This window comes from Apteryx mantelli, chromosome 1, assembly GCF_036417845.1.
Source record: "Apteryx mantelli isolate bAptMan1 chromosome 1, bAptMan1.hap1, whole genome shotgun sequence".
In the NCBI taxonomy this organism is placed as follows: Eukaryota; Metazoa; Chordata; class Aves; order Apterygiformes; family Apterygidae; genus Apteryx; species Apteryx mantelli.
The window spans coordinates 119355441-119378282 of NC_089978.1; the positions used below are offsets into that span (position 1 = coordinate 119355441).

Below are 22842 nucleotides of genomic sequence, written 5' to 3' on the forward strand. Positions count from 1 at the left end.
ACAAAGTCCTGGGGCTTAAAGCTGGCTGAAGCCAAGGCTTTGGCCTTTAGGAGTGTTTCATTTTGGGGAGGTGAGGTCTCATGTTTCTTGCCCCTGACGCTCTATAAGTCTCTCTTTTCAGTCCTGTTCTGGCTGGATACAACTCCTTCTAGAGACTATTCACAGGCTGAGCTAGCCAGGGGCAGGATAGAGTTTCTACCCTGCCACCACTTCCTTCCAGGCCTTCCTGCCTGCTTATTCATGGGCAAGAAGGGCATTGGCACATCCTGGGAACCAGCCAGGGAACTGCACGAGGTCATGGGAATGGCAGGGCACCCTGGCAGACAAGTCAGTATGACTGACTCACAGCAAAGGCTTCTTGCACAGTTTCGTCCTCTGCCACCACTCAGAAAGATGTCGGAGCCCCTTCTGTTGTATCAGCCTCCAGCACAAATCTTCCCTGTTACTATGGAAGCATAGCCCAGGAGTAATGACCTGTATTGTGCCTGTGCAGCCAGGGGATGTCAGACAGCTTTGTGCCCCCTGTATGGACTTCTGTAATGGTCCTCCACTGTGCTCTGCCCCAGTTCTAGGAAATTCTCTCAAAGCTACCATGGCAAGCAGCAGAGATTCAGACAATGAGCAAGTAGTGCCAGATGAGGAGGAAGAGAGATCGGATGTGAAGGCAGTGCAGGCCCACTATCTCCGCAGCCCCTCCCCCAGCCGGTGAGTATATTTGCTGCAGGGGCTGCCGTGGTCTCCCAGTAGCACATAATAAATCGCTTGGCTTTCCTTTTCTTCCCATCCACTCGGATCAAGAACATACTGTAGGGCTTCCCTCCCCTCTCTGAGTCAGGAGGTTAGCGTGCTAGCATAGTCCATGCTGGTAGGGAGAGAGACTTCAGAGATAAGACTGTTGTGCTGTTTACTCCATTCAGCCGAGATTGTACACGCACACAGGGATACATTCCAGAAAGCATTACTGTGGGGCAGTATCTTTGCTTATCTACTCTTCCCTATCACATCCTCTCATGTTGACTCCCATGCTGAAAATTCAGATCTGGATTTCAACTCTTCTCAAAGTCAGCCTGTATTTCAGTCTGTTATAAGGACCTGTGAAATTTTAATGTCAGTATTAGCTCTTAGGTGCCTCAGAAAGACTGAAGCTCTTTAGATTTGGGTTTGGGGTTCAGAGCCATCTTTAGCTACAGGGCTTAGGCACAAGACAGGAGATTGTCACTGTGCAAGCAGAAATTGAGTTACCTGAAACAAAACAAGCACGATTAGATGCGTTTTCTCCTAATACAGGGAAAAATACATTCCTTTGTACTCCTTTCCTAAAGCAAAATGCCCTGCAGGGCTTTCTGTACACTTTGAGATGCTTCAGCTGAAGGCAGGCAGTAGGGATCAAGTTTGAAAAGAACATACCCTGGTGGACCTCAAGAAGTAGGAGGTTATAAAATGTTTCCCATTAAGAACCTCACCTGTGGGGCACTGCAGCAAAATGAAGATAGAATGTTTATTTCATTTAACTAATGCATTTAAAAATTGTCTAGGAAGTTCATGGGCTTACATAAAGTTATGTATTGATCTTGGTAAATCACTCCTTCTGTTGATCAGTCATTCAAAATGAGCAGAAGCACCTCTCCAATTTATTTCCCTTCCCTTCCCTTCCCTTCCCTTCCCTTCCCTTCCCTTCCCTTCCCTTCCCTTCCCTTCCCTTCCCTTCCCTTCCCTTCCCTTCCCTTCCCTTCCCTTCCCTTCCCTTCCCTTCCCTTCCCTTCCTTTTTTTTTGCTGTCCATGCCACCCACAACCATGAAAATTGCCAAGTCCATTCCGATCAAAATGAGGCCTTGGAAGCATCCAGGCTTGGAAACAGCAGCTCTGCACCTGTGTGTTCCATGGATACTTGGGGCAGCTACTGGCAAAATGTGTTGAGGCTGTGGTGGCCAATATCACCAACTTTTATTGTTTTATTGAGATATGAGGCAATACTTGCAGTAGGAGGAATTGAAGGCAGTGCAAGGCTGCAAATTTGACTGTTGACAAGTGCTGGAACCCAACTAACTAAACTAGACAATCCTGCTAAGCAGGTTACAGATGGTTGTCTTCCATTTTGGGTCTGCAGAATGAAAGCAGTTTAGCTAACCAGACATTTTCTGTGCACTGTGACTGCACATAAATCACCCTCCCTCTTCTGTTTTAATTAAACAAAAACAAACAGCGCATTGCAAGTACGGCAAGTCTGCATCTCCAGATAGCTTCTGTGATGGCAACAAACTTGTACTGATGATATGTATGATCTCTTTGGAGGGAAATGTAGAGGGTGCACATCTGGGCAAATTCTCTGTAAAATGTTTTGTGAAGATGTGTCTAAATAAGAACAGAAGACTCACTTGGACTGTATAGGTGGCCTCAGATGGGAATATATTTGTTTTCCAGATTGTGGCCCTTTTCTGCTTAACAAAAACATATGTAAATCTCTCCATGAGTCAAGGAACTATCTGGAAAGCTGTTTGTGGGTTTCATAGCTGTTTCTGACCTCCAGCTGGACAGCACTGTGTGACGGGAGTGACCGATCACAGATTCGTGCTATGAAGTGAACAGTGTAGCAAGTACTTTTGGAGAAATTTACAGCCTTCAGTATATATGTTTGTACTGCATCCCCTGATAACTCAAAGGATACTTGCAGACAGTTAGTTAACAGAAAAAGGGTGCCGATTTTCCAGTATAATTAAGTCTGAATTGTTCAAAAAACTCTAGTTAGGACCATGTTTATGTGTGTCTTTCTATGTGAAAGCCACTTGCAAGATTATTCCCAATGATCCATCCATCTCCCAGTTTCAAACCAGCCACTGATCTTCTGTACCCAAGACCTCCTCCACAAGGTTATTCTCTTGCACTCCCATCCCACTGTCTGCAGCTCCTCTCCCATGGGACCTGTCTTGGCATCCTGCAAACACTGGCATATTTGAAGCCTGTTGCACCATCCTGGAGATTGTTGGGGGGGTAGGGGGGGGAGAGGGCAAGAAGGAGAGCTGGGGCTTCCCATCTGTTCATTAGAGGATCCTCTCTGCTCCAGTTCCCTGCTGCTTTCTTCTGGAGTGGGTGAAAAGGGCTACAGTCCTGGAGATGGGGTCCCAGTGGAGGGCATTTGCCTAATAGGAGGTATGGTTGGTTGGCAGATATTCAATGATATCAGACACTGATACAGAGAGCATCTTCATGGAGCCAATCCATCTGTCATCTGCTGTGGCTGCCAAACAAATAATCAATGAAGGTAAGAGGAGGAAAGGTAAAAGAAATATGTAAATAATAGAGACTTGAGTTACACTTTTTTTGCCTTTTTTATCCAGAGATCTCAAAATGCCAAATAAGCCTTTATGAGCAAACCACACATGAGATAGATATGAAAAATACAAAGAAATTACAATGTACAGAAAGTTTTGGTGGCTTCCTTTGAAGTTGTGAAGTGAATCTGTTGCAGAATCATGTACTACAGTGGTGTATACAGTTTGATTGCTAGTTGCTGGTTGTAACAAGGTGTCTTCCTCTATTCCTTTGGGGTTAGAACCAGTGTGCACTTAACTCCAAAGCCTTTGGCCAGTGTGGGTCTCTGAAGTGAAAGGGAAGTGTAATATGCTGTTCCCATTACTAACTACCTTAAGGCTACCTGATAAGTGTGCACATGCACACATTTCAGTTAGAATGGTGTGACGCTCTTGGGGAAAAAAAGAAAGCCACAAGAGTTGTCCCAGGGACAAAGAATGCCAGGTCATGTATTTCCTTTGTTTTTACATGCTTTTAGTTACAATGTCAGTTTATTCCAGAACTGAAAACAAAGGATGTCAAAGTAGATTCAGTGTGTCCCAGAATGTTAGAGTCTGCACAGCAGTTGATGGTGGAAGACCTGTACAACCGAGTTAAGGAAAAGATTGATGACACCAGCTTGTTCAACACACCATGTGTGATGGACTTGCAGAGGGCACTTGTGAAGGACAGACTGGAGACCCCTAGGGATGCTGTGGATGAAGTCTGGCCTAACGTCTTCATAGCAGAAAAGTGAGTGTCAACTTTTGTCATCAAGTTTCACAAGATTCCTAGTGGGGGGTCAGATGAAACTATGAAAGGCATAACATATATTACATGTATCTAATACCTTTCATCCCTCGAGAGCCCAAAGGTGTTTTTCAGACTATGCTCATAAAGACTGCTGTCTGCTGAAAAGCAAGTACTACTGGAATAGAATTCAGCAGCTTTTCTATGCTATTTTAATGCTTCAAACAATTTAGGAACGGAAAAGGGAAGTGAGCTTCAAATTAAAGTGTTCTGATTGGAATTTTGCCCTGAAAATGGGACTAAAGTCCTTATTATGTAAAAGAGTGAAAAAAAAATACCATAGCAAATATTGAGTGGAAATGGCTAGGTCTTCTGGACCATGGCTTAGCTCTCTGAGACATCTGTGCATGTGACCAGGAGAGAATTAGGAGAGGATATAATATAAAACATTAATTATGAGCTGATAAAAATGAGAAATAAGTAAACAGCCTGAACCTAAGAGGGCAGGATGAGTTTAAAATCAAGCTGGAGTGGAACTGAGCATGCAGCTATACTGGTGAGAGCAAGTTTCTCATTTTCTTTTCCCAATGAATATTGGAGAGAAATATCTGTAGAATGCTCAAAGGACCTTAAGGCTGAGAGGAGCAGTGTGTTGTATAAGTAACGCAGATTGCGAATTCTGTAGCACTTGTAGCAGACAGCTTCTTTCCTACCTGAAAATAGGAACACCAATATCTAACATCTCTTTTTCTTTCCTGAAGAAGTATTGCAGTGAACAAAAGCCGTTTGAAGAGACTGGGGATCACTCATGTCTTGAATGCAGCTCATGGTACAGGTGTATACACAGGACCAGGTTTTTACAATGGTCTGAATATCCAATACCTGGGCATTGAAGTGGATGATTTTCCAGATATAGATATCTCCAAACACTTCCGTCCAGCTGCTGAGTTCCTGGACGAAGCACTGCTGACTTACAGAGGTAAGAGGAAAAGATTAGACCGGTTCTAGAATGCTTGGAAATTAATGGCTTGAAGTGTTACTTTAATAAACAGTTGGTACCACATTTATAGTTGGGCAGAAGGCAGGGTATTTTGATCTTTGCATCCAGGTATGGTGAGCACTTTTTGCTTATTTCTGTCATGCCTCATACAAAAGAGAAAGGGGGCAGATCAGCGATAGGTGGCAGCCCAGTGGTCCCTGCTGCAAGCCTCATGTCTTTGGAATCAAACTGAGGGGGCAAGCCAGCTCCCTCAGCTTCTTTGAAAGTATTGCAGTGGGATGAAGCACTGCTCCAAGTTGCTATATTCCTGTACACTATGAGTCTCAGTTTTGCCAGGATGCTTACTACAAAAGAACAGGCCAATTTACTAGAACAATCCAAACAATTGGATTGAACTGGATGTCTACATCCAAGCTACTATATAATTTGCTGGACTCAAATTCCATGGCAACTGTTATTTCTGTGGACCTCCAGCACAGACTGGTCATTTTGTAGCAGCTTCAGTGGATAGTTAAAAAAAATCTGTATGGAATTAAATATGAAAATGAACACCAGAATCAGTGATATTGCTGATGTTCTTTATATACTTATTCGATTCATTCAATTTTTGTATAGGGACAGCAGGCTACATGATAGTGGAAGTGACAGTAAGAAAACTGAGAAGTCTTGGTAGCGGAATTAGGGTGAAGTTACACAAGATGAGTTGAAACAATTTTAACAACTCACTGCCACTGCCACGGGGAAGGACATTCCATCCCTCTATGGTTTTATTCATCACTCCCATTTCTTCCCTTTGCATGTTACTGACGCTTACTTGGTGCCACTGCTGGCATTCAACAACCCCTCAGCTCACTAAACCGGCAAAAAAAAAAACCCAACAGAAAACAGATTGTTTTCCAATGGGTTGGTGAGCTGAACTGGCTCATTAAAGGGCCCAGCAAGTACCAGATCCCACACAGGAAAGGATGCAGGGAGACGGAGGTGTGTTGTAAGAAAACAGAGGAATGAGATCCCACCCTTTTGGTGAGCTGTTAGATAAGCTTTAATGTCTGTTAAAGCACTTAAAAAGCAACTGTGACTTTTGGTACTGAGAAAGGTATAAAAGATATTTTGGTATTGCAGGAATAGGTACATTAACTGAATACTTACAGTAACATATTAACAGTCAGAAAGGTGGTGTTTAAACTAGCTTCATTAAGTTTCAATACAAACAGTACACTGATAACTGGAGTTTTTCATAAATCTGAGAACAGTAATTTCAGCTGTTTGCAGGCTAACAAAGCCTCATTTATGCTCTCTTCATACTTACAAGTTTTTCTTTGTAACTGTAATTTGCTATAGAAGTAACTTTAAAAAACAAATCTTTCATGACAAAGCTTAGTTTTGCTGCAAAAGGTGGTTTTTGTGTAAATGCCACGCAATGGCATGGATCCTCAGCTTTGATTCTAGCTCTTGCAGGCAGTGTTTACAGAACAGTGGGTCCCAGTAGTTTGGAGCAGATTATCAGAGTCAAAATCAGCTCTGTTCTGCTAGTTGCTTGGTCCTCCTTGTTCTGAGATACAATATGACTCTGGCCTCCAGCCAGTCTACATGTAACTGTTTCAGTGAACCTTGCAAAACAAAGTCTGTGTTCTGGCAAAAATATAATTAAATTAATATAAAATTGTATTTAAGTCCTGCAACATGCCTTATAAAAATTAAGTTATTTGCTTATCAACCCAATACCTTCCTGGAGGCTAGTATTAATATCTCCTTTTTCACATATGGGGAAACTGAAGCATGGAAAGCTTAAATGTCCTACCCTAAGTCACCCATCAAGTCAAGAATGCTGTATTTCTTGTCTTTCTAATTCCTACTTTCTGATTATTTGGGGAAGTGACGGTATAGGTAAAAATATGAATATTAATTTGTTCTAGAACATGCATGTCCACAGCTCTTGAAACTAATATGCTTTTTGTTCATATCTATCCAGATTTTTATTAAGACAAAACAAAGAAAGCTAACAAGAAATTTTTAGTATTGATTTCAGTCACTGAAACATGTAATCTGATTTTTAACAGTATTCAGAAAAAGCCTTTGTGCCACATATCAGAGCAATCTATGTTATTGGAAATAGCTAATTACTTTTATATTCAATATCTGTAGGCAAAATCCTTGTCAGCAGTGAAATGGGAATCAGTCGCTCAGCTGTGCTGGTGACTGCTTACCTGATGATCTACCACCATATGACCATTCTGGAAGCTCTCATGACTTTGAGAAAGAAGCGTGCCATTTATCCCAACGATGGCTTTCTGAAACAGCTAAGAGAGCTCAATGAGCAATTGTTGGAGGAACGAGAGCTGGAGAATACTGGAGATGATGAAGTCACTCCCAGTCAAAGTCCTGTTGTCCATGCAGGGGCCTCTTCCCAGCTGTCTGGAGTTGGGGACTCAGAAAGCATCATGGGAGCCAAAGCCCACTCTATCATAGTAGAAGAAGAGGACACCAGCAGCTTGCGGGGTAGTCTTATGAGCTCTTCATCAGTGGGAAAAACTAGCTGGGTTTCCAAACACTCCACCCTCATCAGTGAGGAGGAAGAGGAACAGCTGTATGAGGAATGGAGGAAGAAACAAGGCCTGACTGCAAAGGAACTGGTAACTAACCATGGAAGGAGAACATCTCCAAAGCTTCTCGCTCAGGAAGTGGAACAATCTGAGGAGGATGTGGAACAGATGATCCATGACTGGCAGCGCAGAAATGAGAAATATCAAATGGAGGGTCCACCCCGGGAGGAGGATGGACACTTCAGCATGGGAGGAAGACCTTACCCATCAGGTGAATTCAGTGATGTTGAGAGCGTGAGCAGTCTTGAGATCCGAACCCTCAAACAACAGCTGCAAGCCAGTAGCTGTAATAGGATGAGGAGGAGACACACAGGCTCTATTTCTTCAGAGAGCACTTGGGACATGTGGAACCAGAGACTTCTGGAGATTGAGAAGGAAGCCACTCAGAGGTATCATTCTAAGAATAAAAGTGGTGGGGAGAGCTGGTCCTCAGAAACAGGAAGAAAGGAAAGGGATGTGGATGAGGAGAGCATGTTTTCAGACAGTAGCTCATTTTATAATTTCTGCCAAAAGAACAAAGACAAGCTTACTCCTCTAGAAAGGTGGAAGGTCAAAAGGATCCAGTTTGGCTTTCACAAGAAGGATTTAGAATCATCGTCGTCTTCTGCTCCATCTCCAGCTGAGGATGGCAGCCAGCCAGGTGGGGAGGTGACAGAAGGGAAGAGCTTGTCAGATATTAACCTGTCTGCTTACCAGGCTTGGAAAATGAAGCGGCAGAAGAAGGTGGGCAGTGAAAGCAAGGATGAATTTGTGGAGCTTGCCAAAAGCGAGGATTCTGTTTCAGCCAAAAAGAAGCAGAGGCGAGTAGAACTCCTTGAACGTTCAAAGAAAATCTTAGAAGAAAGCCAGTCCATGTGCAGCTGGGAGACAGACAGTACAATGAGTGGGAGTATCCCACTGTCAGCTTTCTGGCCCTCAGCGCCTTCTGCAAGTGGTACTGAGGATGCATCTTCTGCACTGAGCATGCAGACAAATCACTCATCTTTATCCCAAGCCAGGAGTAGTGCTGGGGCAATGCATCCTCAAACACCAAGTATACCCCTCCCCAACCTCCCAGTTGGCCCAGGTGACACAATATCCATGGCAAGCATTCAGAACTGGATCGCTAACGTGGTCAGTGAAACCATTGCTCAAAAGCAAAATGAGATCATGATGCTGTCCCGCCCGTCTTCTGCAATGGCCTCCAGCGTAATGTCAGGAGACCTTAGCAGGCATTTAGATGATGATAAAGTTTCCCTTCTCAGTGCTCAGAGTGGCTCATCCCTTGCTACCTCTCAGCTCCGCCAGCACGACATGCATAGGGCTGAGTCTCAGTCTGTCCTGTCTTGCAATACCTCAGTGAGTGCAAGGACAGAAGGGACTAGTTCAAACATGAAGGTAACACAAACAAGCAAACCACTGTACAGCCTCTTTGCTGATGATGTTGACCTGAAGAAACTCAGGAGGAAGGAGAAGGAGATGCAAATGGAAATGAGAGAGAAAATGTCAGATTATCAAATTGAAAAGGTGGTCAGAGACAATAAACGCAGCACTTTATTTAAGAAAAAGGTGACTAAAGGAGAGGAAAGTGAAAATGAAGATGACACAGAGAGCACATCAGGCAGCCATAGACACCCCTTGCGAGCAGACCTTGACAGAACCGATAAAACGTTTGCTCTGTCCAGTCAATCTGCAAATGCAGGTGCACTGAAGTCAGAGGTAGAGACTGATATTACCAAGTGGCTGAGTGGCCTGAAAGAAAGAGAACCATCATACCATGATCAAAGTGAGAAGGCTAGAGAGAAATATAACAGATCATCCAAAATTAGAGAGATGGATTCTGAAACATCCAGTTACAGATTCTGCAGATCCCAAAGAGAAGAGCTAAACAGCTGTTCTTCCTATGAGTCAAAAGAAGATTCACTGAGAACCATGTCAAGATTTTCTTCTGCTTCTGCAACAGAGGACAAAAAGATGTATAAGTTCACAAGGTCAAGGGTCAGTGAGACAACAAGTTCAAGAGAAAAGAGCCCAGAGCTGTATGGTTTCAGACGAACACCTGAACCGTCCTTTGACTCTGGATCCCCTGAACCATCTACACAGAGTCGAGTTAGATCTCATCATGTGGAGGAGTGCGAAGAGGAGGCCAGGTCAGACATGTCAGAATTTGGAACTAAAAGAAAGTTCACCCAAAGCTTTTCAAAGTCTGAAGAGGATGGAAAGAAAGAGGCAAAAGCGGAACAAAGTGAAGAGAGATTTGCATCAAGAGAGTTTGCTCAGTACAGGCGAAGCATTCGTAAAGAAGAAGAAGAAGAGATGGATGATGATGCTATTATTGCTGCTTGGAGAAACCGACTAGAAGAAACTACTGCAAAGCTCCATCGGAGAAAGGAAGAGTGACCAAGGATCAGATTATAGGAACACAAACAAAGTCACAGAGTCCCAGAATCACTCATCATTATGTTTCTGATAATCCTTTGTGGTTTGTAGGGCATTTCCTGCAGATATTTCTCTTTCCTTAATCAAAAGCCGTAAAGGGAGGAGGTCAAGTTTTGGAAGTGTTTGTGGTTTGTGAGAAAGAAGATGCTGCTATTAAATGATCAATGTAGGTAGGATCTCAAAGTTAGAAACCATTAGGAGCCAGAGGACGTTTCAGCAGCAAGAGCAAGTAATGGTGGCACCTCAATTCAAAAGACCAATCACATCCCATTTTGGTTATTTCAATTTCCTAGCCTTGTTAAAGACTGGACATATTTTTTCTAGGATCCTTTTGATCATAAATGGGAGAAACCAACAGCCTTTTCTAGGAACTTGAAGAATGGTCCCTTCTTAATCAGTTTTACTTTATTCCACTGAGAAGATATTGCCAGGTAGGCTTCATTTTCTATACCAGCTTAGGAATGTCTACAGAAATAAGACAGTTCAGGTGAATACACGTACTGTTTTCCTTCACTGAGTAGTTGAAGCAAAGTGAAACCCTAGAAACGAGAAAATGTCTCCTTTTTATTAGAAGTTCAAAGCAATAATTTATGTATTCATGTGGTACCATTGTTCTCTATTAGATGGAGTCACCTCCACTCCAGTATGATTGGTTCATGCTGATAACTTTGGGTCAACAAGAGGAAAGATGCTGTAATACTAACAGCCATCTAAAAATTATGTTCTGATCACTCTAAAGAGACAGAGTTAGGGTTAAGATTAGCAGTAGGTTAGGGTGGGTTTCTGGAGCGCTGACTTCAGTTTGTTGAATGAATGAAGCTCAGCTAAGTCTGCACTTTTATGTCTATAGTCATATTGTCATGTAGTGTTTTCAGCATCCTTGCCTTAAAAGAAAAGAGTGATAGGCAAACTGACCTCTTATATTAAAATGATGTGTAACTAAAGCTTTGGTAGAAGGCACCAGGCAAAGACTTACCTAAGGTCAAAATGTACAGCTGTTGAATGAAGTACTTTGAAGCTCATTTGGGGGAAATGGTAGGTTTAGTTTGCCTGTTAAAGTTAATATGCTCTTTGTATCACGTGAGCTACAGAGCCCACTTTTGAGAGTGAGCAAAGGGAACAGTCTCTGTGTTAACTTAGTGTAGAGCTGTGGATCAGAGCCCTTCTATGGCCTCCAAAGCCTCGTGAGCTTCAGTGTGACACAACAGCTCTGCCAGGCGTGCCACAGCATCATTTGTGTGGCTGATATGATGCTGTGCCTTTAACACATCAAAGCACTCAACTCTCTATCACCAGTCAACATCCTCCAGCTCTCTCTTTAAACAGCTAGGCCAGTTTCTCCTAACTGATCTCCATTCTGGAATTATCTGTTCCCTCTCCTATATGGACTGTATTTTGAAACAACAAAACCCTCTGGCACAGCTGACTGTAAAACAAAGAACAATGAAGAGATGATGCAACAGTGTAGCATTGCTCTCTCACAGAAGTTTTGACTTGCCATTGTCTTGTCATCTCCTCTCCCTCTTACTGTGATGCTTAGAGCTCACTATTATTATTATGTTAGTACCTCTCACTATTTTAATTGTGTAATACAGACAGTAAGCTCCACAGGGTAAGGACCTGGTCTTTATCCTTATCAGTATGGTGCCATGCACATCAGCAGTGCTATCTAAATAACGGTTACTGATAACAAAATGCAGCTGCCAATTTTCCTAAACTTGGAATCATTTCTCTCAACTATAACTCACTGATTAGACATTATCCCTGCTTCTCTGAAGATAAAGATACCTCTTTCTGACAGCCAGGACTAGGGTAAATGATAGCTACTTATTGCCAGGTGAATGAAAGGGAGTCTAAAAATCAGATGATTGAACAATAACAGGGGTATAAAAATAAGAAAAAGAACATATTTTACTTGTGTGGGGATTTTTTGGGGTAAACTCAGATTACATTTTTCAAGTACATAAGGAACATGGTCTTATTAATGTTCCAGGCACCCAGAGATGCTGTAAAGCTTATAATGCATTTCTACTACAATATAATATATAATACAATGCATCCCTTACTTCCGCATACTTCTGTGAGGTTTTTCTTAAAAGCAGTGGCATTTCAGGCTTTGATTCACATTATGAGATTTTATACTGAATTTCTGCAATGTGTCCTAGGATAGGCATTTTCCTCTTTTCTTTATCCCTGGTAAAGTTGCTTTGTGCAGAACAATTTTATCCATATGTATAATTGGAGCTTGCTTTATCAAGGTGCTAGTTTCAATCAAGAAATGGTCTTAAGTATAAGCACATGAATAGTCTTCTGCTTTCAATGGCTCACAACATTAAGCAGTTACTTAAGTTTTGATGGATCAAAGTGTGCAATACCTTCTGAGATTGAATTTGTTTTTTTTATCAAAGGCTGGTTTCCTCTGAAAATCTCTCTTCCTGTGACTGGCTGCTGTTCTCAACAAAAATGTTTGTCCTCTGCAGGTGCTGTAGGGGGCATCTTACACTGTAAAAGCTGAACATCATATGATGCAGTAATTGGTTTCATTTTGCACTGTACAGCACAGCCTGTGTTTGGGCAGCATTTTGATTTAAACAGTATTCCAGGTCTGCCACACAAATAAATTATTCAAGACTGAGGGGCAGTATACAGTTCTATAACAAGACTGAGCCAAACCATCCTGATAGCAAGTTTTGACCCTTCTGGGAAAGGGTTAAGTGGGTTCTGCTGACTCACCGAGGTAGGTGGCTTATTAGTTCACTTGTGTAAAAGGGAGATAAAAATGGCTTGCTGGGGAGAAACCATCTAAGATGCCGGCTGAGCAGTCATGAGGGAGAAGCCTTAGAAACAGCTGAACTTTATTTTCTTATTGCTTATATCTTTGTTAATAAAGCCAAACCCCCAAAGCAAGAAGGGGGCAGGAGTAATTTTGGACTCCATTCAGCGTATGGCCTGCATTTGAAAGTGAGTTGGGAAAGGCTCCAGCTCACAGGTATAAATTACATGAAACAGTGACATAAAGACCTTGCATGGTGAAAATATTAAAGCATTCAGTCATAAGACCAATAACCAGGAGAGACAGAAATGAAGAGGTTGAAGGCAGGCTAGAAAGTCAGGTTTTAAGATGAAAATTTAGGAGATAGGGAATCAGTGAAAGGGGAGAATCTGCAAAGATTGTTTCAGGTGAACAGGGCTGCAGAGAGAGAGCTCTTTCAGCAACCAAACTAGTCTGACTCTAGATTAAAAGACTAGGTAAGTATCCAAATTTATTTGGGGAGGATTCTTCAACAAAGATGCACTGGGATACATATTTTTGCTCGACCTCAGTTGTCTGCTGTAGACAGAAGTTTTTTTTTTTTTGGTATTGTGTAGCGGAAGGTGAAAGTGCAAGGAGCATCCATACAACCAGTTAAAAATATAAACATGGGAACACCAGAAAGGCTATTTGGGGTCAGACCAAAGGTCCATCTAGCTCAATATCCTGTTTCTGACAGAAACCAACAGTGGATACCTAGGGAAGAATATAAGAGCAGTGATATAAGTGATACTTTCCTAGCATGATCTCCCAGCGTCCATTTGCAGCTCAAGGCCTTCCTGAGTTAAATGTGATATTTCTGTATTTAATAGCCCTTGATAGATTTTCCTTCCGTGGAGGTGCCTAGTCATTTTGGAGTTATAGCTCCAAATAATCTTGTACATGGGGTACATGATCTCCTATGGCAAGAAGTTCCACAACTTACTTACCGACCTCTATCATTATGCCCCACCCTTAGCTATCTGTTTTTCAGCCTAATTGAGTTACTCATTCTTCATATGTGAGCTGTTCCATGTCTCTGATTGTCTTGGTCATTCCTGTCTGAACCGTTTCTAGTTCTACTTTATCATGTTTGAGATGAAGGACCAGATCCTCACCCAGTATTCAGCATACAGGTGCAGCAGGGATTTATCCTGTAGCATAAGGACCTTCTTTATTCTGTTCTCTCGTTCCTTCCCTATTAACTCCTAACAGTTTATATGCTTTTTTGGCTGTTGCTGAGCACCAAGCTGACATTTTCATGGAACTCTGTTATATCCACAGAATCTTGTTGCTGGGTGGCAATGGTCAGCTCTGAGATCATCATTTCATAAGTTAAGTTTTCTTATGTGTGTTGTTTTACATTTATTAATCTTGAACTTCATCTGCCATTTTATTGCTCAGTCTCTCAGTCTCATTAAGTCCTTCTGCAGTTCTTCACAGCTGGCCTGTCATTTCTACTACTCTGTTTTCTTAATTCCCTTTGAAAGGTGTAGAAACTGAGGATATGTGGGAAGTAGAGAAGTTAAGGAGGGATACATGAGAGATAAAGACATTTGATGTTGGTCTGAGAGAAGTAAGAAGTAAGGAAGTGTATGAAAGCTGGAGAGCTAAGAGGTATGAAATATTCAAAAGAGATTTGAAGACAATAGGCAAATTAAGGAGAAGATTTTGGATCTCCATCAAATGGATGGAGAAAGTAAGACATGTATGGAAGCTGAAGAGGCTAATATTCATTTGATAGAGGAAATATTTGTTTGTTTGGATACATAAAAATTGTGGGGAAAGATTATGGGGCAACCTCTATGTGAGGGAAGGAGATGGTGGGATTTACATAAATTATAGGTTTGTGAGAAATGCAAAGGGGATTGTGAGAAATGGGAAGGGTGACAGATATTAATGGGACATGGATGATAAAGTGATATCTGTGGTAGACTGTGAATTCAACAATGCGGCAAAAGGAGCTGAAATATTGCCAGAAATAGTTATTCCTTTTGTATCAGCTGCATTCTGCATGGTAGCATTGATAGGTATAGGGCCATAGCTCTTTTTTTCCCATCTAGAATTTTGAGGGCAATTTGCTCTTAGCAATTGCTATTGCATGTAGCACTAGTTTAGACTGGATAATTATAAAAGAGGGACTTTTAGCACCATTTCCTTCTTTTACAGCTCCCTGAGAAATGTTTACCCATTAGCTGTAGTGGAGAGCTACATGAACTATGAGACAAAAAGCTTTAGCTGGGGATGGTTATGTTGCATTGCCTGCCCTTCCTTAAAGGGTTTACCTAGAATACATTGGGTATATAAATTATAACATGAGAAAATAGTATCTGTGAACTTCCTAAATTTATGGACAATCCAATAGAGATGCAGAAAACACAGGATTAATGTGGTCTAGGGCTTGGAAACAGACAGTGCATGCTGATACACTCCAGCAAAATCTCTGAGAGCTACTTACCTATTCTCTGGAATTTCACTTGTCATTTAGAAAAAACAAAAGCATGTTAAATCTCTGGCTGTTTTAGTTGGGAAGGAAACTATGAAAATGTGAACTGTGTGTAATAGATAAACAGTCCTCTGGAGAGATGGGAGCATAGCTCTAAATGGTGTGTGAACTGCCCTGGTCATCTCGGTGAGGTGTTAACTTATTTGCCCAAGAGTGATAATTTAGATGCCAACGAGATTTGTTATATTGTTCTTCAAGTAAAAAGAGGGGATAGGTTCATAATAGGTTGTGTTTAAGTAGTATATTAGGCTACTTTCTTTGCCAATACCAGCATAATCTACTGAAATGAGCCTATCATTTTGGCTACCCCCATGAGCAGAAATTTTTTGGTAGGAAGGACATGGAAGAATCCTATCCTTTTTTTTTCCCCTTCTAAATTGCCTTTTGCTCTTTGGTATGTATTTAGGAGTTGATTTCATGTAACTTCCATTTATCCCTCTGTTACAACCATGTAGTAGCCTCTGAGCTCAGTGTTTTTCTGTGACTGCTGTTCCCCTAACCAGAGGGCACACGTGCACATACACACTCACACCTGTATCAAGGGAAAACTTTATTTAAGACCTAGAAAAGCAGACAATAATATGGACTCAATCATTGCCAGGACCAACAGTATAAAGGAAATGTTGGAATTTTTATGCCAAGCTATCTCGGTGTAGTGATGAACTATAAGCAAAAACAGGGCAGGAGAAAGGACAGCCTGTCTGTGCTTTGAACCTTCCTCTCTCAATTGCATTTCAAGGACTTTTATTTGCATCTATCTTTAAAAGACAAATTTAATCCTGACACAAGAATGTAACTACTTACACAGATGATTCACACCTGGGAAATTTCAGGTAGATTGGTTTACTTTTAGTTAAGGGATGTCCTGGAAGACACAAATGAGTATAATGGAAAACTAGCTTCATTGTTAACTCTGGAGAGAACAATGTCTCTACATAATCAATCAATCAGTCACTTAGTTTTTTCTAGTGCACCCTTTATGCCAACATGCCTGAATGCTTTACGGTCATTAAATTAAATCAAAGAATACACTACAAAATGGACAAGGCCAGATCAATAAATCTTAAAACCTGATTCAAAATTACCAAGGACTCTGAACAAATAACCATGAACAAGTAACCAAGGAAGAATGAATGCCCCCATTCCTAAGGGCATGTGTGGGGGCATAAAACTGAACCAAGATGTAGATGCTAGTTAGAAGACTGAAACATTTAAAGGAACTGATCATTTTTATAGCATCAACCAACTACCAACAGCATCTACTTGAAGATCACAGTCTTAGGGTCTTCCTGGACTTCTAAGGGTTATTAGAAAATAATCATGGCAGCAAGAAGTGTTTACAACTGGCCAGAAGGCTATATGCTTCAGGTCACATACTGTCAGGAACCTACTTTCAAAGATTTGCCTGTTTGTGATCTCTGCATTTGATTACTGCAGGGTGTCATATCAAAAAAAGATGCAGCACACACCACCTGGTGTTAAACATTTGGTAACTGGTCCATCTTCATGGACCATCCCAGCAATCTGCACTTTGGAATGACTTTATTGAACCCAGAATCCAGTCCAAAGCCTTCCATTAGTTTGGCAGAAGATTTCCTCTCCTTGTTTGAGAGGAAAGCTTTATGAAACTACAATAGCCTTTATAAAACTACCAATTAATGGGGAGCATTGTAGATTCAGATGATAGAAATTTCCCGGAGCTGGCCCAACCTATGAAGGTCCATTCACAGAGGAGATAAAATGACCACAGACCTAACTATATTCAAAACTACATGCAAAACCCAGTTCTTCAACTTAAGTTTCCCTCAGTAGTTTTGCAAGGCATGTGCTCCTTAGTCTGTGAATTGGATCAAAAGTATTGCCTAAAGGCAAAGGGTTAGAGAAGATTTCACATATGAAAAACAGGAGGCTCTCAAAAGGGTGCAACCCCAGTTGCTGAACAGACACCACAGATACGATGGATAAAAGCCCACGTGAGACTTTGGTTTGTGAGCAAGCAGAAGCTGACAGTTGCCCCTTAGGAATACAGTATAAAGCTTGCAGTTCTGCAGGAGATGTGATCTGAAAGTCTGCTTCCTGTGAGCAATCAGACCTGAACTGTTGCATGGTGCTGCAGTTGCATAATTTAATAGTTGTTGTGTTTCCTCACAAGGTGACCGTACTTGGTGGTAGTGTACATGTAAAATTTGTAAGTCATTAGGGATAAAAGGGTCTGTGCAAGCAAAGGTCAGACATTATCCTCATGACTGGCAGGAGGGGTCCGCATTAAAACAAAGAAGGTATTTGATTTTCTTTTGAACATGAGCAGATGATTCAGACCTACCTGCCCTTCATGTGCTCTCAGCTTCTCCCCTTCCCATCTCCTCTCCTTTGAAACATTTTTAAGTCCATCTACTTTTATATTTTCAAACAAAAATCATAAAAGGGTCATAAATACCATGACTTGCTAAAATGAAAGCTGTTTTCTTCTCCTCCCAGGAGACTCCTGCCTGAGAGAGAGACAGAAAGAGTTCACCTCTTTGAAGATTTCCTTCTCTGTTGAAGTAAAGCTGGTATCTAAGAGCAGTCTTCAGGGCTTTGTTCTTATCATCATCTTGACCTGGCTTTGTACAGGCTTCTCTCTCTATTGCTTATGGAAGTGTGAAGGACGGGGCTAGGGGAAGGAATTTGGGCTATCACTGGCAGAGCGGGGGGTCATGCTTGGAAAGGGATTGTACTGTGGATCTGAAAAATGCTATAAACTCAGTGCGCCAGGAAAAAAAAAAAGGAACTTCCCTACTGGATCAGGCCTACCTCTTCTGTCTCTGATGCTGGCCAGAACCAGATGCTTCTTAGAAGGTACAAAGAAAGTTTAAGTGGGCAATTATGGAATAACCTGCCCTGAGTAGTAGATAGAATTTTCTCCCTGCCTGGCCCAAAGCCCTCCTCCATCTCCCTTCATTAGTTAGATTTCAGGTTTATACCCTGAAGCATGATGGCTTCTCTCTCTTCCAAACTGCTTTTCATTCTGGCCTGTCTTATGTAGCTGCCCATGACAGTGTTGTGATGGGATGTATAGGTCTTGTCCATTGAGAGTCTGTGACAGATCATAGCTGTATTGGAAAGAGAGGCAGAAAGGTGAAGAGAAAGCAGGGGAGAGGAGCATAAACTCAGATGAAACATCGATCAGGAAGATGGAAAGAAGAATGAGTGGCTGTGTAATGAATTGCTGCCTGCTAACCTGGGCTGCGAAGATAGCTTGCAAGTGAGTATTTTTGCCTTTCAGAGACTTCAGCCTGGAGTACACTAGGAAATTCAGCTCTTGGTTGAAACTAATGTTCACCAATACTTCCCCTTAAATATATTTTTAAAAGCTGTGGAAGTGTTAGAGTAGTCTTGACAAAACTATTCTTGCTATATTCTGAGGGAGCTTTTTCTTTCACTGAAGTTCATAACTTATTTCTGAAATGGTACTGGAGCTTTTGGGAGCTACTGGACATTGAACACCAATGAAAATCACACTATTTTCTAGTGCCTGAAAAGGATTTAGGAGCCCAAAGCCAGACATTCATGTCTAGGCCCTCATCCCTGTCTTTTGAATTGAGATGGCTACTCATATATCCCAGATAGAACAAAGAGTTTATCTTAAGGGCCAGGTTCTCAAAGGAAGAAAGGGGTTTCTAATAAAAATAAACTAAACCAATATGTAATTTCCTCATTCAAGCTCATTTCTGCTTCGAAACAAAAAAGAATCACAATTGTGAGATAGTGTGTTCTAAACAATAGAAAACAAGGCTGTCGCTCCGAAAGCATCTCCTTTGCTAAATGCTATGGATCAGATTAATAAACTGTCCTTTTTATTTGATATGTATCTTTCATAACACTGGGGAACAATACTGTTTTTGCTATAGGCTCCCTGGAAAGTCAGCTGGGACTTCTCTTTCTGGCAGTAGATTTCTGGCAAAACTTTGTGTCTTCTGCTTTCTGAGCTGACTGACTCCTGGACCTTCTCAGGTCTGGGTAACAGATTTTTTCTCCCCTGGCTACAAGAGACACTAGAAGTGCAAGGTTTTAGAGCTGGCTTGTTCTTATGCCAGATTTTCTCCAGTGAGCAGATACTTCAAATTATACTTTTGCTTGAACCATCTAACAGGCAATCTGTAACATGACAGGGCTGTTACCCTTTAAAGCTGCCATTTACAAGTTCAAACAACTAAGTATTTTCTTCTAATCCTACAACATGCTGCCACATTGCCCGGCATGAATGGGGTGGTAAGAATATTATTTCACTGGAATGATCTCAAACATGAGTCCACAGCTTGGTTTGATGACAGGTAAATACTGTAAAATAATCCCTCTCCTCATCCACAAAATCTCTCCTCTGTCCACAATTAAGTCCCCTTTAAAACTCCATTTTTGCCATATTGACAACAATATTGCTAAGTAAAGCATACAGAAATTGTAAATAACTTGCCTATTAGTGTTCCTAGTCACCTTTCTCCTTGTCTGTCCTTCAGTTATGAATGCCTTGGAGGAGAGATCATCCTTGCGTAGTGCTTGGAAATTCCTTAGCTCTTAAGGGAAGCTACAGTAAATAAAAAATGATCCTAGATTCTATTTTCACTTCAAAAAGGAGCCATGTTACAACCTGATTTGGTGTGATTATACTGTAAATAGGCCCTAAACAGTCTAAGGGAAAACAACCCACTGTATTCACACTGTTGATAGACTGTATATTAGTAATCGCTTTTCTTCCCTGCTGTTCAAAACATTTTCCAAGTGTTCCTGAAATGGCATTGACAGCAGAATGTGGCCCAATTCAAGAGCTTTAATGCTACTGCTAAGTGGAAATGATTTTCTCATAGAAATTTCCATTGAAATAGTCTCCGTTTTACCAAAAAAATAGCAATACCACTGCAAACGCATTAGCAAATGAGAGACCTTCAACAATGTTTCTGACAAATCGGTCCAATGTTTTCAAAAACTTTGTCCAATTAAGTAAAAAGTGCAAATGTGGAATTTTAAAAATAGAGTAGCAATTTCTATCTGAAGATGTCAAAGAATTTTTCAGCATTGGTTACTGAAGTTAATAGGGAACATCATAACCTCCATTTTATATATGGGGAAACAGAGGCACAAAAATTTTTTTTGCCCTAAGTATTTACTTTTTTCCAAGAACTGTTACACTTGCTTTGCCACACGGAGAACCAGTGTTTTAGTTTCCCTTTAAAACCACAGATCATCACAGAGAACTTGGCCATCTCTGTCTATAGTAATGCTATATAGGACTAGGTCTGACAACCATTTTCTAACCTTGATGTGGAAAGACAGTGTACTTTTCCTGTCCTTTGTGGAGAGGGTCTTTTTTGCCTGTTATCCATGCTCAACACTTATAAATATTTCCCCATCATGACCTCCTTTTATTTCTCAACATCCTTTTGGACATTTTTATATAAAAGACTAATAGTTAAGGATATAGTTATTTACTGGTAGTCTATTAGCATCCAGAGATCTTAACTAGCACCAGGACACTATTGTAACAAGTACTACACATGCACAATTTAAGAAGTTCTCACTCTAAATAGTTACAAATTAAATGAGCAAAGAAGACACCGGTTGGGAGAAAGGGATTGCATCTGACAGTATCTGAGACCTAGAAGCTGAGCCCAACATCCTACAAGAATACTGTAGCAGAGGAACTTTGTGGAAAATTTCAAAAGATCAGGCTAAGTTCATGTCCCTCACAAAGGCATTCTCCTTGAGCAAGCACTCAGCTCTGTGTGGCACAATTAAATACTCACTGGTCTGAAGACAGCACAAGCATGACTCTCTCAACTAGTGATTAGGATGTTTGCCTGAGAGGGGGAGACATATGTTCCAGTCCTTTTTTCCAGATAACATGCAATATAAAAAGAGTTTGGCATTCATTAGTGCAGGCTTTTCCACTTTTAAATGAGTGCTCCTGATTGCTAGCCTACGAAGCTATGCCTAGTCTTTCTGGCCCAAAGAATACTTAAATAATCAATTCAAAATGAAATACTTAACGTGAGTTTCCATAGCAGCGCCCACTTTCACTCCAGAATAACCAATAGCACAGGAAGAGAGCCTTCCACTTCCACTTCCACAGATACAGATTCAGGTTCTCTTGGGGAATTAAATCACTGTCTCCCATCTTCTGAGATGCCTGAATACTGAGCTACTGAGTTGGAAAAGGCCACTCTGCTTTTTGCTTATAAGCTATGTCTTGTCCGTGTATAAGGGCTAAGATAAAGTTTAGGGCTGTGAACCAAGACTGGAAATAAGTGCCTCATTGCAATTTCATTTTTATGATTAATCCAGTATAATTGCCAACTGCTGTCAGAAGTGGTGGTCCCATCCCCTTTACCTTGCCTTACCCAGCCTCCAGGCAGCACATTGACACTATATTTCTTACATCAGATCTAGCAATGATGTAGGAATAAGGCATGTCAGATCAACTTCTTGGTTTAACAGAAAACTGTTTTTTTTTTTTAGAGGAGGAGGCATGGTGTTATTGGCAACCCTGTGGCCATTCAAATCTCCAAGACAAGGGAGTCCACAGGACTTGGCCTCAGTGGCAGTCTTCAAATGAACCAATGCAAACAATGTAAAACTCCACCTTAAGACTGGAGTTGAGATGATGACATGCCCAGTCCTTGGCATTTTTTATTTATTGTTTTAAGAGATTCCCCAACTAGTGTTCAGGTAGTTACTGCACTGTCTAAGGAGCCCAGCCACCTTGCAGAGAACTGCAGAGTCCGTATGTAGGCAAGTCCCAAAAAGTTAGACAGATTGCAATGAATTCTACCCTGCACTGTCGTAGTGCAGGGAGTTTCAAACATAAATGCAGGCCATCACATGGATTTTGTGTACATTCCTAGCAAAACTGGCAGCTTTACATATGTTTTTCTGTTTGAGAAATGTTCATAAACAATCAAATTGGTTCTGGCCCTGGGTGGCAGATTGCACTCGAGCATACAGCTGCCTTCTAGCTGAAAGCTAGGCTAAATCACCTACTGAAAGCATAAGCCTTCTTTACCATTTAACACTTCCTTAGCATTTAACACTGAAACTCAGAAAGAATCCAGCTTTTATTTTGCTTAGTCCTATTCACTTTCCCAAGGCTCAAAAGACTGCTAATTCCTCTGGAGTATCAAAGCTCCAAATCCAATGTAAACAGGCTTTTTTTCCCCTTAGCAGTGAACGTGGCAGTCACAGAGATGGGAGGAATGCTCCCTGTCTAGTTCATTTAAAACCAGAATTTAGTATTAATTTTGTCACTTTTTTAATGTGATTTTTAGTGTGGAAAGTAGTAGGCTGACAACACAGGACAATGCAACGCTCTGTGCCTCTGCTGAACTTACACATGGTACAAGATCATCTTCTAATGTCATGGTGTTGGCTAGAATGGGAGAGTCACTGTGATTTTAGGTGAGATTAACCAACCGGCAGAAGAACCTGCTCTGAGGGAATTTTTTTGCCAAGATT

The 22842-nt window shown here is 41.3% G+C and overlaps 1 protein-coding gene across 1 annotated transcript; it reads left to right on the forward strand.

Moving 5' to 3' along the window:
- The first annotated feature begins 592 nt into the window (after positions 1-592).
- STYXL2 (serine/threonine/tyrosine interacting like 2) lies at positions 593-10061 on the forward strand. Its single transcript, XM_013950215.2, has 5 exons — positions 593-705; positions 3166-3260; positions 3811-4042; positions 4801-5018; positions 7185-10061. Exons 1-5 carry the CDS (start codon positions 593-595, stop codon positions 10019-10021), a joined length of 3495 nt encoding a protein of 1164 aa, XP_013805669.2. The 3' UTR covers positions 10022-10061.
- Positions 10062-22842: the final 12781 nt, after the last annotated feature.